The sequence below is a fragment of the Petaurus breviceps genome, unplaced genomic scaffold (genome assembly GCF_028583685.1).
Source record: "Petaurus breviceps papuanus isolate PSGF00001 unplaced genomic scaffold, PetGlider_PUasm1.0 186, whole genome shotgun sequence".
Classification (NCBI taxonomy): Eukaryota; Metazoa; Chordata; class Mammalia; order Diprotodontia; family Petauridae; genus Petaurus; species Petaurus breviceps.
Window position 1 is genome coordinate 20,025,993 of NW_027185798.1, and position 13,882 is coordinate 20,039,874.

At 47.0% G+C, this 13,882-nt stretch overlaps 1 protein-coding gene across 1 annotated transcript in view; it reads right to left on the reverse strand.

The window, feature by feature from the left end:
* The window catches only part of ABR (ABR activator of RhoGEF and GTPase), a 300,539-nt gene extending 288,249 nt beyond the window's left edge, over positions 1–12,290 (reverse strand). Inside the window, exon 1 of the mRNA XM_069089720.1 lies at positions 11,174–12,290. Within this exon, the coding sequence (XP_068945821.1) occupies positions 11,174–12,290 (1,117 nt within the window). The remainder of the gene's footprint in view (positions 1–11,173) is intronic.
* Positions 12,291–13,882: the final 1,592 nt, after the last annotated feature.

Below are 13,882 nucleotides of genomic sequence, written 5' to 3' on the forward strand. Positions count from 1 at the left end.
TCTCTCTCTCTCTCTCTCTCTCTCTCTCTCTCTCTCTCTCTCTCTCTGCATATATACATATATGTATATGTATGTATATGTGTGTATGTATGTATGTATATGTACTGTTCTGCCTCAGTATCCCCAGTGCTCATTCAATTGGATAAATGGTCTGACCAGAGGAAAAAACCAATATCCTTAACAGCCACCCACCTGCTAGGTGAGTACCAAAGAACCGCAAGGCTTTTGTCTTTTAATTGCCTGGTAAGTATCCCAGGGATAAGAGAGAGCTGAAATCAATCAATCAACAAGGCTTTATTAAGCACTCACTCTGTGCCAGACACGGTGCAAAGTCCTAGAGTACAAAGAAAGGCAACAGACACCAGGGAGAAAAATGCTCCTGTCGGCTTGTTCATGCTGAACATGGGGAGGGGGAGGGAGCAGGGGTGGTGGAAAGGAAGGGACACTGCCAACATTGTCTGATTCAGAGACCCCGGGCCAATCGCTTAACCACTCCGGGTCTGTTTTCCATCCATAAAATAAGGAGATAGGCCAAATGACCTCTAAGTTCCCTTGCAGCTTGAAACCTATGATATCCTATGATCTTTCCACATTCTATTCTATCAAGTGAGAATAAAGCAATACCTGAGTATATACCTGCCAAAATAGACACAGGAACTATACAAATATTAACACAAAACACTCAAATAAAGTTAGATCTGAATAACTGAAGGAATATTTGTTGTTCATGAGCGGGTAAAGCCAACAAAAATTTTAAATGATAATTTTACCTAACTGATCTATTTATGTAATACCATTCAAATTAAATTACTAAAAAAAAAATCTTACTGAGTTAGAAAAAAATGACAACAAAGTTCATTTGGAAGAACAAAAGGTCAAGAATTTCAAAGAAACCAGGGAGAAAAGATGTAAAGGAAACAGATTCAGTAGTATCAGGCCTTAAATCATATTATAAAGTGAGAGCATTTAAAAAATGTAAAATGGGTAATTTTGATTATTTTAAATTGAAATTTTCTTGTATAAATAAAACCTAAGGAGTCAAGAACAGAAAGAATGCAGAAAATTGGGGAAAGGGAGGGCTTTCATTGACAATCTCTCAGACAGAATGTGATTGGGTTGAAATATTGCTGTGGTTTAGGAAATTTTAAGCTGGTTTTAGAAAAACATGGAAAGACTTGGACTTATGAAGGAAGAGACTGTCTACTTTAAGAGAAACATGACAAGTAGAAATAAGCATAGTATGGTCTTACATATATGTATATGAGTGTATATATATTTATAGATATCTATGTATGTATATATGTGTTTCTATATCTACGTCTATATATCTGTGCTTAATTGTAGCCTTCTTTGGGGAGGGAGGAGAGGGAAAAAAATAAAGTAAAAAGTACACAGCAGAAAACAAAAGAAAACCTTCAAGGAAGCAGAGAAAAGCTGGACAGCTTTAAAAACAATGTGTAGTATTTATTATATAGGTTTTCTTGACATGGAAATTTATTGCTTTATATTAAATCCTCTCTTATGTTCTGCTGTGTACATGGCAAGTTTTTTTCCTTTTCTTATTTTGTATTTAAGTTTAAAATAAATTTAGAAACTTTTTTTTAAAGTGGGAATGAAGGAAACAACAGCCAGATGAAAAACACCACCACCTGGCCTGGAAATCCAAGTTATGCAGAACCAGGCACTGAACTTATGAAAAACTTTCCCAGGGGAAGGGAGAGGGGAGGAAGAGTGCAATCTTGTTCATTAAAGGAAAAGGGAAGGGAGAGCCCTACTAAGTCAAACATGAAGTCATCTGAGTACCTGGTAGGATATTTCTTTTCTTTAAGAAAGAGCAAGCCCCCATTGAAGAAAACTGGTTCTTCCTTATTGGGTACTCTCATCTCTTGGGTTATCATAAGACTTGGGTCTCTAGGAAGCAGCCCAGAATTCTAGAATCCTATTGATAGAAGGAGCTCTAGAAGGTTACCTCCACCTAACCCAGGACTCTACACCTCCTCCTTCATTCATTCTAGTATGTCAACTCTCCTCAGAATGAATAAAGTACTTTTTAACATTTACTGTGTGCCAGGCAATGCGTCAAATACTGCCTTCAGGGAGCTTAGATCCTAATAGAGGTAGACACCACAGAGAAGACACTAGAGATAAAAAGGGTAGCAGCAGCAGAGGCAGACAAGTGATTCCCAAATGACCTGTTCCAGGGCATAGAAAGGGAAGGCTCACCAGCCAGAGAACACAGGGCCCCAGGGGCACAAAGGAGTCCAAATTCTCTTGGAAGAAGGAAGAGGGTTAGAGAGGTTTGGAGATGGCTAAAAAGGGATTTTTAATCTAAAAAAGATCTTAGATCTCCAGCTAGATGGGGCCTTAGAGGTCATCTGGTCCAATGCCCTCATTTCCCAGTGAAGAAAACTTAGACCCAAGGAGATGCCGACTTGTCTGAGGTCATACAGACAGCAAGAATCCCTGGAAGGGTTTGAACCTGAGTGATCTGACAGCGGAGCCAGGTCTTTTCCTACTGTACCACTGCACATTCAGAGATCCTACTGCCTGTCATCGGTGCTCCTCAAAACAAACCAAATATTTACTAACATCCAGATAGAAGAAGAGTTGGGTGGGGTTTTTTGAGGGGAGATGGCAGTAGAGGAAATCAACCAATTTTTAAAATTATCTGTGTCATTTTAACTGAAACCTGAATAACAGAGTAATATGATATTTTTAAAAGTACTTGTTTCCTTCCTGCCAAAAAAAAAATGGTCCCATCTGAACACTTCCTTTCTTGCTTACCTTCAAGGGGGTGTCATTTGTTTGCTACACACAAAGTACCCTGCTCAGAGATGACTAGCAAACCCTGCCTAAGACTGAAAGAGACATGGTCCTAACATGGTGCTTCCCTCATTAGAAGTAGCACCTATGTCTCACCGCTTTAAAGGAAATAAAAACCAGAGAGACCCAAGATCTTGCTTGGGCTTCGATTTTTGGTTTTAGATTTTTTTTATTAATGTCTTTTGTTTTTACATCACATTTATTTCTGTATATTATTCCTCTAGCCAGCAAGCTATCCATATCCATATTTACATCCATATCCATATCCATAGCTACACCAAAGATTAACAAGATAGGTAGAAACAAGAGTTCAGCCAAACTAACCAGCACATTAACCATGTCTGACAACATACACAATATTCCACTCCCAGAATCCTTCCACCTCTTCAATTCGCTGTTTGGAAGCACATTTTCTCAATTAGGGGTCAGTGGTATCTTCTCAGCTCTTCCCCAAGTCTAACTGCTCCTGGCTTTTAATTGCCTAGAGGAGGATGTAATTTGTGTTTTGATCCTCTGGGGACCTTCTCCCTCCCAATCTTCTAGTTCAGGATGCTTTAAAAGAAAAAAGGGCAGGAAAAGTACCAAAAGCACTCATTTAAACTAGTCTTTCTGGGGCCTGGGGAACTGAGTAAGGACAGGTTGGGAATCTGCCAGGGATCCATGGTGTCCACTGAGAGGACACCTAAGTAAGGGGCCCCCTTATGAGAAGGGTCACATGCTATCTAGAGACTAAGCCATATTTACTATGACTCTGAAATAAAAGAAAACTCAAATCATGCAATAAAACTCTGGGTTACAGACTTGACCTTTGCTCAAGTATTGATAGCCATAAAAAGTGGGTGGGCATTCTAGTGGCAGGGAAGGGAGGGAGGGTGTGACAGCAGAGTGTCAAGCCTTTGAGAGGATGGAATCTCCACATCTTGCCTCGCCCCCTTCACTACCTAAACTTTCAGCAAAATCCTGCAAGGATATACTTTCTTGGTGAAGAAGACTGAGTCAGAAGGGTACCAATCCCAAGGAAAAGCAGCAGCCAGGGACCAAACTGAGTCAAGAAACAAGAGAGTTCAGATCTTGCCTCCAACTTACTGTCATTAGACAAGCAACTTAACTTCTCTGAGACCTCAGTTTCTCCCATCTGTAAAATGAAGGGGTTAACCTAAATGGCCTTTTCATCCCCTTCCAGTTCTAGGTCTGTGATTAAAAGTCACAACAAGGATTTCATGCCCATAATTTGGCAATCAATCAATTGACAAGCATTTACGTATTAAGGGACTTCTATGTGCCAGGCAGGTAGCAAAGTGGAGAGAATGCCAGGCCAGTCAGGAAGACCCATCTTTCAGAGTTCAAATATGATCTAAGACACTTACTGTGACCCTGGGCAAGTTGCTTAAGCTTGGTTGCCTCAGTTTCCTCATCTGTCAAATGAGCTAGAGAAGGAAATGACAAACCATTGCAGTATCTTTGCCAAGAAACCCCCAAATGGAGTCACAAAGAGTCAGACACAACTGAAAACCAACTGAAGAACAAAATGTGTGAGGCCCTGTTTGAGGTGCTGGGGATATAAAGACAAAAGTGAAACATTCTCTGCCCTCAAGGCACTTACATTCACCCTGGATACTGTGGGTGGGGGAAGGTAAAGGAAAAGACTGGGGGAAAGGGAGTAGAGAAGCAATCCTTTTATTGACTCTTAAAAATGTTTTCTTAATTGGAATTTAATCACCAAGAAACAAACATTTGAATATATAGAGAACAAAAAAATTGTGCATGGAACTGCACATTTGTTACATCTGGTTGATTGTTAAGTGTGTATTAAATTTAATAAGGTAGTGACAAGACTGGCATATTTGTGTTCCTTTCTGAACTCTTGGCTTTCTTCTGAATTCTTGATATTTTTCCTTTTTATTTGAGCACTTACCAAACTCCTCATATGCTCTGTTCCAAACTTTTTCTTCCTTCATCAAGCCTCTCCATGTCAACCGCCTCCTTTCATCTCCCACTTGCTGAATAAAATGAAGGCCATATACTCCAAGCTCCCCTTTCTCCCAACCTCAAAACCCTTCCACATCATCCTCCTTTCTTTTCTCTTTTGCTCCAGTCTCTGAGGAAGAGGGTGCCCACCCTACTAGTCAGCTTTCTATTATGCTTTTGATCCCATCCTCTACCATTTTAGTCCAGAAACTAGAACCAATAATCACTGAATCAGCTTCTCTTTTCCCTACGCCTCCAGCGCCTCTATGTGCCCTCTGTCTTTTCTCTTTCTGCTGGTTACTTCCCTGCCAAATACAAACATACCCAGGCTCTCCCAATTAAAAACCCCAAAACTTCTGTTGTCTTTGCCATCCTTCAAGAACTATTTCTCTCCTCCTTTTTCAGGCCGAGCTCCTAAACAGTCATCCACACCTGGTGTCTTTACTCCCTTACTTTTTCAACCACTTCTCTTACACACTGGAATCTAACTCCACCATTTTATTGAAAGAAAGAGCTCTCTTCAATGTCACATGACCAATGATCTCTTCACTGCCACATACAATAGATCTTTCTCAGTCCTCACCCTTCTTGACCTCTCCAGTTTTGGACACTGGTGACCACCCTTTCTTCCTGAATATACTCTCTTCCCTTGTCTTCTGGATCACAGCTCTTTCCTGATTCTCTTCTGTCCCCTTCATGGAATCACCATCCATCTTTTGCCCCCACAGCCCCTTCCCCCTATCCTCCCTTCCTCAACCCCTCACCCTAGTTGCTTCAAGCATGAATGTGCCCCAAGGTTCTACCCTGGGCCTCTCTCTACATATCCTCTTTTGGTAGTTTTGTCAACTTCTATGGCTTTAGTTGTTATCTTTATGCAAATTACTTCAAAAATCTATATATCCAATCTTCATCTCTCTTTCAGATTCTGGTCCTGTACCATGAACTGTCTGCTGGTCATCCTAAATGGAATATGACACCATTCACATTAGATCCATTCAATTGTGAGCTCCTTGAGGGCAGAGAGTGTTGCTGTTGTTCTACCTCTTTTTGGATCCTTAATCATTAGCACTGTGCCTGGCACACAGTGGGTTCCTAATAAATACTTACTGACTGACTGATTCACACTTTCAAAGCAGAACTCATGATCATTTACCCTTAAAACCACCTCTTTTGGCAGCATTATTACCCAGGTTCCTAACCTCAGAGTCAACTTCAACAATTTCCTTTCCTTCCCCTTCTAGAGCCAACCAGTGGTCAAATCTTTCGATCCCATCTCTACCCCTCTCCTCTCTGTCTCTCCCTTCCTCCCTTCCCCCTGTCCCCATCCCCATCTATCCAAATCACACTCCCACCTGGACTACTGCAATAGCCCCCTACTGGAAAAAGGGGCTTCTAGTTTTTTCCCTCTCTTAAATCCATAGTTGAAAAACTAATCTCACAAGTCTGACAATATTACTACCTTGCTCAAAAGGCTTCAGTGGTTCCCTCTTGCCTCTGGGATAAAATACAGCCTCTTCAGCTAGGCATTTAAAGCTCCCTAGAATCTAGACATGATCTAACTTTCCATACTTATTTCATCCTTTCACACATACAACAGTCAATTAAACAATCAAAAAGAATTCGTTAACATTAACATTAACAATGTCCTAAGCACTGAGGATACAAAGACAAAACTGGTGAATTTACCCTGTAACAGGGGAGACAACATTTCACATTAAAAAGACATATAGGACCTCAGACACTTAACACTTACTGGCCGTGTGACTTTGGGCAAGTCACTTAGCCCCAATTGCCCTCCAAAAAAGCAAAAAATAATAATAATAATAATTTTAAAAAGACATATAGGATCCTACTCAAAGTATCTCTGAATAGAAAGGCTGGAAGATGGGCAGGAAGGGTCCTAGCATAAGGTGGCTTCCAGGAAAACAGCTCTATTTTCTATGACCTGAACTTGACATCACCATTTCCACCTCCAAGTCTTCAAATAAGCTGACCCCATGACTTCTGATGCTTACCATCCTTAGTTTCCTTTTTGGTTCACATCAGGTAGCAGCTCCTTTACAAAGAAAGTCTTTACTAAACTTCCAAGTTATTCTTTCCCTCCTGAAATGGACGTGTGTATACATTGTATCCCCTAATAGAATGTAAACTCCATGAAGGGAAGGATTGTTTCAGGGTTTTTTGTCTCTGTATTCCCTGTACGTAGCATAGGGCATGGTACATAGTATTTTAGGAGTATTCACTGAGTATTTTGAAAGACTGGAAGGAGATATAAAGAAAATGGAATTATGTAGAGCACATGATCACTGTCCTTTAGGGCACAGACCTACAATTTATTTTTTTGGAGCTAGAAGAGATCATTTAGCTTGGACCCATTTGCTTTTTAAAAACTGAGACCCAACAGTTCAAGAATTTGCCCAAGGTCAAACAGATAATCAACAGTCACTTAATAGGGGCAAACAAGACACACAGCTGAAAAAGTACGACTGCTCAAAAAGGAAATGACATGGACAAGGACACACTGACTGTAGTAAGCCAAGCATTCAAGGAATACTAAAGAAATGAGTAGAGATGGAGGTATCAGCACCAGGTGGGTGTAAGGGTTATGGGATTTAAAGATCTTCCATGCCCCATTGGACTTGCTGACATAGCAGGAAGGGGCGGAGCAAGAGGAAGCGGAAGCCAAGCTAGAGTTCCTGGGGTGGCTAGCAATGGCGGCGACGGCTGCAGCAGCAGCAGAGGCAGCAGCAGTGGCAGCACGAAGCCCTTTTTGAGTCAGCCAGAATTTCTGCTAAGGACTCCTGCTGAGGACTGCCAGGGGCCGGAGCTGCTGGGAGCACGCTTCCTGGACGCTGGGTGGTTGCTATGAGTGGGGAGAGGAGGACCTTTGCCTGAGGTAGCCTGTTCTGTTTTAAAGGCTTGAGAATGTGGGTGCTTTCTACTTTATCTACCTGTGCCAATTTCATAACTACTCTGATGGCTTTCACTTTCTGGTTTGGGGACTCAGTCTTTTGGTATTTTAATAAATTTTCTAGCTTATTCCCCCATATGGCAAGCCTGATGTATTTTGTGATGGAGAATTATATCAGCATATCTGTAATTTCCATAGGCATTGTGAATATGGCATTGCTGATACAGTGGGTCAAAAATAACTTATGAAATGCTTACTATGTGCCAGACACTGTGCTAAGCCATGGGAATACGAAGGCAGAAACAGTCCTTGACCTCAAGCACCTTCCATTCTAAGGTGGGGGGGGGGGTAATACAATAAGGAAATAATTATGAACATAGAAGATATAGACAGAATAGATAGAAAGTAAGTAACCTCAGGGGAGAAGGCAGGGGGTCTGGGAAAGGCCTGCAACAGGTAAATTTCAGCCAAATCCTAAAAGAAGCCAGGTAAGCTGAGAGGGGAAGGGGAGGTGGGAGACCACTGGAGGCCTCAAGAATAGCCAGTGGAAGAGAAGGGTCAGGGAGATGGGAGATGGGGCAGCCTGAGGAAGAAGCAGCATGGAAGACCAGTGAGAACATGAAAGGGAGTAAAGTATGAGAAACCTGGAAGGTAGGAAGCAGTCAGCTCATGGGGCACTTTCAATGCCAAAAGAGTACTTCATATTTGCTCCTGGAGGTAAGAAGGAGACACTGACATTTACTGGGGAGGTCAAGGGGAAAGGTAGGGCTATGGCCCAAAGCTTTAGGAAAATGATTTGGTAGCTGAATGGAGAATGGGTTGGAATATTGCAATAGTGGGGCAACTAGGTGGTGCTGTGGATAGAGCACTGGGTCTGGAGTCAGGAGGATCTGAGTTTAAATCTGACCTCAGACACTTACTAGCTGAGTGACCCTGAGCAAGTCACTTAACCCTGACTGCCTTGAAAAAAATAAAGAGGAATATTGCAATAGCCTCCTAATGACAAAAGCAGTTTCTAGTCTTGACCTCTCTTCAGTCCATCTTCTAGACCATTGAGAGACTAATCACAGGTCTGGAGTAGGGAGAGACTTGAGGTCAGGGAGAGTGATCAGAAGGTTTCTGTAATAGTCCGAGTGAGAGGTGGTAAGGGCCTTTGGCAGTGTGGCAGCTGGCTGTGTGAATGGAGAGATGAGACATAGACGAGAGTCATGAAGGCATAAATGAAAAGACTGGGTGACAGATTACATACGTGGTAGAAGATTTAGAGTTCCAGGATGATACTATGTTTCCAAACCTTGGAGACAGAGGATGGTCAGTAAAGAGGGAAGCTAGGAAGATGGGAGTTTGGAAGCAAAGATGTTCAAAGGGCAGTTGGTGATGGATGACTGTAGCTCCAAAGAGATACTAGTGCTGGATATAGAGATCAGGGAATCATTAGATGATATAGAGATCATTGAATCCATGGAAGCTAATGAGATTGACAAGTGAGACAGTATAGAGGGTCCAAGGTAGAACCTTGGGGAACACCCATGGTGATCAGTCACCATGACATAGATAAAGAAGCTGCAAAGGAGACTAAGAAGGGGGAGAACCAGGAAAAGCTGAAGAGGAGGGAATATCTTGGAAGAGAAGGCGATCAATAAGGGCAAATGCTTCTGACAGAAAAGGATGAGGACTGAAAGAAGGTCTTTACATTTGGCCATTGGAGCAGAAATAGAGACACTAGGCAGTTAAAAAAAAAAGGAAAAAAGAAAAGAGGTACAGGGTCCAGTGGAAACGGCACCAAACCTGGAGATTACTGGTTCTAATACTTACTAGGCATATGACCCTGGGAGAGGCCCTCCTCCCAAAGCCAGTGTCCTCATTTGTAGAATGGGGTCCCACATGCCCTGTATCACCTAGGGTTGGTGTGAAGAAAGCACTCAGGAACCTTTAAGGGTTCTAGAAATCTGAACCATTATTCAATAGGAGTTTCCTGGAGAAGGTAAGTTTGGAGCAGGCTCTTACACTGGGCCAACAGCATACAGTTTGTCGGAAGAGACATATTGGAGACCCCTTGGTACTGGGCAGTATCTTGGCAGTGTCCTTCATCCATATAAAATTGTTCCTAGCCAGAGCTGAATAAATATTACCTATGGGAAATGCTGACCATTCTCTGCTAATGAATAAGCATAATTGATCAAAACATATGAATTGATGGGCTCCCTAAAAGTGCTTTTAGCAAAGTGGACAGTTTTTCATTCAAATACAGATTCACCCAGATAAAATCTAATAATGGATATTCTGGAACCATCCCAGGATGGGTAATGTTCTTTCCCCTCAGTATGCAGGAAGGGAAGCAGGCTCCAGGAGCCCCATGTCCTCAGTCACAACGTGATCCAATCCCCACAACAAATCATCCCTTCTCTGTGGATAACTGATGAGATGAAGTGGAAAGAAGACTGGATTTGGGGTTTGGGTTCGAATCCCAGCTCTGCCTTTTATTAACTGGCACAAACAGTAAGCAAATATTGGCAGGAAAGTCCACCAGTCACATAACTGCACACTTTCCTACCTCCTCCTTGGCTCTGTTAAGATACACTGTCAATAACTCATTCGTTCATTCATCTACCCATTCAACAAATATAACTTAGAATATATTCCTAGCACCCTGTTTGGCATGGGAGCTACAAAGAGGGATAAAACCCTGTCCTTGAGGTTACAGTATTTGAAGGGAGGGGAGATGTGTTCCCAGTGAACTAGCTAGCACACCATAAGTGTCCTAAGAAAGGCAGGGTGTGCTGTGAAAGAGCGGAGAGAGCTCATTTTCAGCTGGTGAAATCTAGGTGAGCTTCCTGGAGGAGATGGCATTTGAACTTGAAAGGATGAAGAGGATTTCTTGAGGCTGAAAGGGGAAGGAGGAAAAGTAACCCATTGGATGACTGACTACCCAGTTGAGTTAGACCTTGTCATCTAAACAAATGTAAACCAGAAAGAGGAGTCTGAGTCACAGTGGAGGGATAGATAATGATGAGTGACATAATGAGTCTGATTAATCTGATGATAAGAGATGTACTAGAGAGAGCAAGGAGTGATCAGCTCCAAGACTGCAGCAAATGCCCAGATAAGAAGCACTGAGGGTTTTGACTGGTGGCAGCTCAATCCGAAGGAAGAGATCCCTGCAGACAGAACCAAACAGAGCCCTAGAAAGCCGTAGGCATCAGGCCCCAGCAGCACCCTTAAGCCACATCTCTACAGGTCCCATGGAGTTCCATAAACTCACCCTCGCTGTTACCTAGAGCTCTTTTAAGCTCACCACATGCTTGGCCTTAGCAGGTAAAACAGAAAAGTGCCTTTCTTCCGTGAAACAAGAGGTTAAAAGTCCTGGCCTGAGGTAGATGAGAGCTAAAAGACAGAGGTCATCAGTGTCTAGGGGGAGGTCGAAGCTGAGAGGTGGAAGGAAGGGGGCCGGTGAGCAAGCTATGAGCCTACCTGCAGAGGAGATATCCTCGTGGTCCGAGCTGTTGTAGCTGCAGTCGCTGCCCCTCTCTGGGGAGCTATGGCCCGGCGAGTCTCGGCCTGGCACCCCCAAGAATCTTCTGCGCCTCCAGGGCGGGAGATGCTCCCGGGGCCCGCGGGAGTGGGGTTCTTCCGGAGGCAGGGGCGAGCACCGCCCGTCCTTGCTCTCCGTCTCCAGCTGGTCCAGGTCCCGGCTGCGCCGGTGCCGTTTGCCCCCGATCAGGTGTAGCCAACGGTGGGGGCTGCCTGCCCGGGGGGACTTCTCAGGCGCGTCCTCGCGGGGCAGGAAGCGGCAGGGTGCCAGGAGCAGGTGCCCCAGGACGAATTTCTCGTTCAGATCCACCACCTCGAAGTCGTGATCGCTGCTGTCCCCGCCCTCGTCAGCGGCGCCCAGGGCCTCGGACTCGGCGTCCTCGGGAGCCGCTGGGGACAGCTCCTCGCCTTCCTCCGGGTTGGCGCTGGGGGCCGTGGTGGCCGGGTCCGGGGACGGCTGCGCGGGCTCCTCCTGCGGCTGGGCATCCCCAGGGGCGCGCTCCGGCTCGGGCATGTGCTCCTCCCGGGGCCTCAGGAACAGCTGTTGGTGGATAGCGGAGGTCAAGCTCCGCACGGCGCCCCCTTCCCCGGGCGCCCCCCGCCACACAGGAAACTCCAGGTTGACATAGTGGGGAGACTTGACCCGCGGGGCTGCGCTGGGACCGCCTGGGCCGCTGTCCGCAGCGGTGGGCCCCGCCTGGGGCTCCGGCTGGGGCTTCTCTGGCCGGTCCAGCGCCGGCGCCTCCTTCTGTTCCTCCTCGGCGGGGCCGGAGCCGGAGCCGGAGCCGGAGCCGGAGCCGAAGCCGCCGTCGTCCCCGCCGCCGCAGCCCCCCCAGCGGCCGCAGTCGTAGCCTCGCTTCTCTCGGGCCAGGGCAGTCTGCAGGTAGATGACTTTGAACTTCTCCTCGGCCAGCACCTGTTGCAGCCGTTTCATGTTAAGCTTGCAGCGCTCCAGCTCCTCCTGCATGGCCGGCACCGAGTCCAGCTGCATGGTGGGCACCGGCTCCCCGGGGAACTCGGCTCTCCAGTGGCGCTCGAAGTCCGCAGGCTCCCACATGATGGCCCGGGGGGCGCGGGCGGGGGGCGCGCGGCGGCCGGAGCCCGTGCCCGAGCCCTAGCCTGGGCCTGGGCCGCGGCGGCGGGACGACCCGGAGGCCCCGGCTTCCTCCGCGATGAGCCTGTGGCAGCCTCTGCCTCCTCTCGGCACTTCAGCCCGGTGGAGAAAAAAGAGAAGAAAAAGTTTTTTCCCCTTCCGCTCCGTCTGGCTTGGTTTTTTTTTTCTTTTTGGTTTTAGGTCCCTGACGTAAGCGGCCCGGCCCCTCCGGTGAGGCGGAGGCGGGAGGAGGGGTGGGGGGGCCCTGGGACCCGCCCCTCGGGGGCTCGGCGAGCCGAGGCCAGGCGCCCAGCGGGCCGCCTGAAGCCCCCTCCCGGGCTGACCTGCGCAGCGGCTGCAGCTGCGGTGATTGTAGGGCCCGAGGCGGCCGCGGGGGGCTGGGCGCTGGAGGCGGGGCAGGGTCCGACCAGGGGGGCGCCTCGCGCTGCGCAGCGTGGGAAAGGTCCTACTGCGCGAGCCGACTGGGGGACAGGGTCCGGCTAAAGGCCGCGGGGGCGGGGCTGGGTGAGACCTGGGGAGATGGGCGGGGGCCGTCGCACTCTCAGGCAGCTTAGGAGGGCGCGAGCACGGTGGGGGTGGGGTGCGTGGGAGGGGGCGGTCCTAGTACTGAGCGGGTGGCGAAGCAAGACCAGTCCAGTGGGTTACCACTCGCGCCCACTGCGTGTGAGAAGGCTCAAGGACGCGAGAACGGGACTAGAGACAAGGAGCGGGAGGATGGGGCGAGGGGGCGGGGCTGAGTGAAAGCTGGGAGGCACGTCTGAAAGGTTTGGGGACTCGCGGTCTGGGGGGGCTTAGGCATAGAAGGGAAGATCGTTTTGTTGTAGAAGCCAAGGCCTTATTTATGGAGGAGAGGTTCAGTGTTCAGGGCCAGGTTTCTTGAAGATGCCGCAGGAATGTGTGTCAGTAAGCCTTTGCCCCTTTCTTCTCCCCACTCCCCTTGCAGGTGGTCCGAACTCTCCTGGGGCTCTGGCAAGCATCCTTCAGAAGAGGTGGGCTTTAGGCTGCCCGAGGTGCTCCACAGAGAGGGAGGGGGCTCCGGAGGCGCTGGGCTCCTTCCGTGTTGGCTTCCCTTTCAGGGGACAACTAGACAGAAATGTTCTCCAGGGTGCTCCAAGGGAGCAGAAAGGCAGCAGCAGCCCGAAAGGCTGGAGAGGCCTCGGGTAACCTGAGACCTACACAGATGGAGAAAGGAGACCCAAACACCGGGGCTTCCTCGGCTCATTTTAATCAATCAAATATTTATTGAACGTCTTCTATGACCTGGGTACCCTGGGGAATACATGAGAACACAGAGTTGCTGCCAGATTTTTTTTTTGGGGGGGGGGGACCGCTATCAGCTACAGATCTTTGTCTGACTTCACACAGCCCTTTGACTTCAATCTTCCCCAGACTAAATAGAACCAGGCTTGGAGAGGAAGCTGAACTAAGGATATAGAGATTGTACAGGGGGTGAGGGGCCTCCAGCCAGCATCTTTCTGAAGGCTGTTTTTAAAATTGAGAAAGGGAGCATTCTGGTTAGCTGTTTCCTGTGTCCT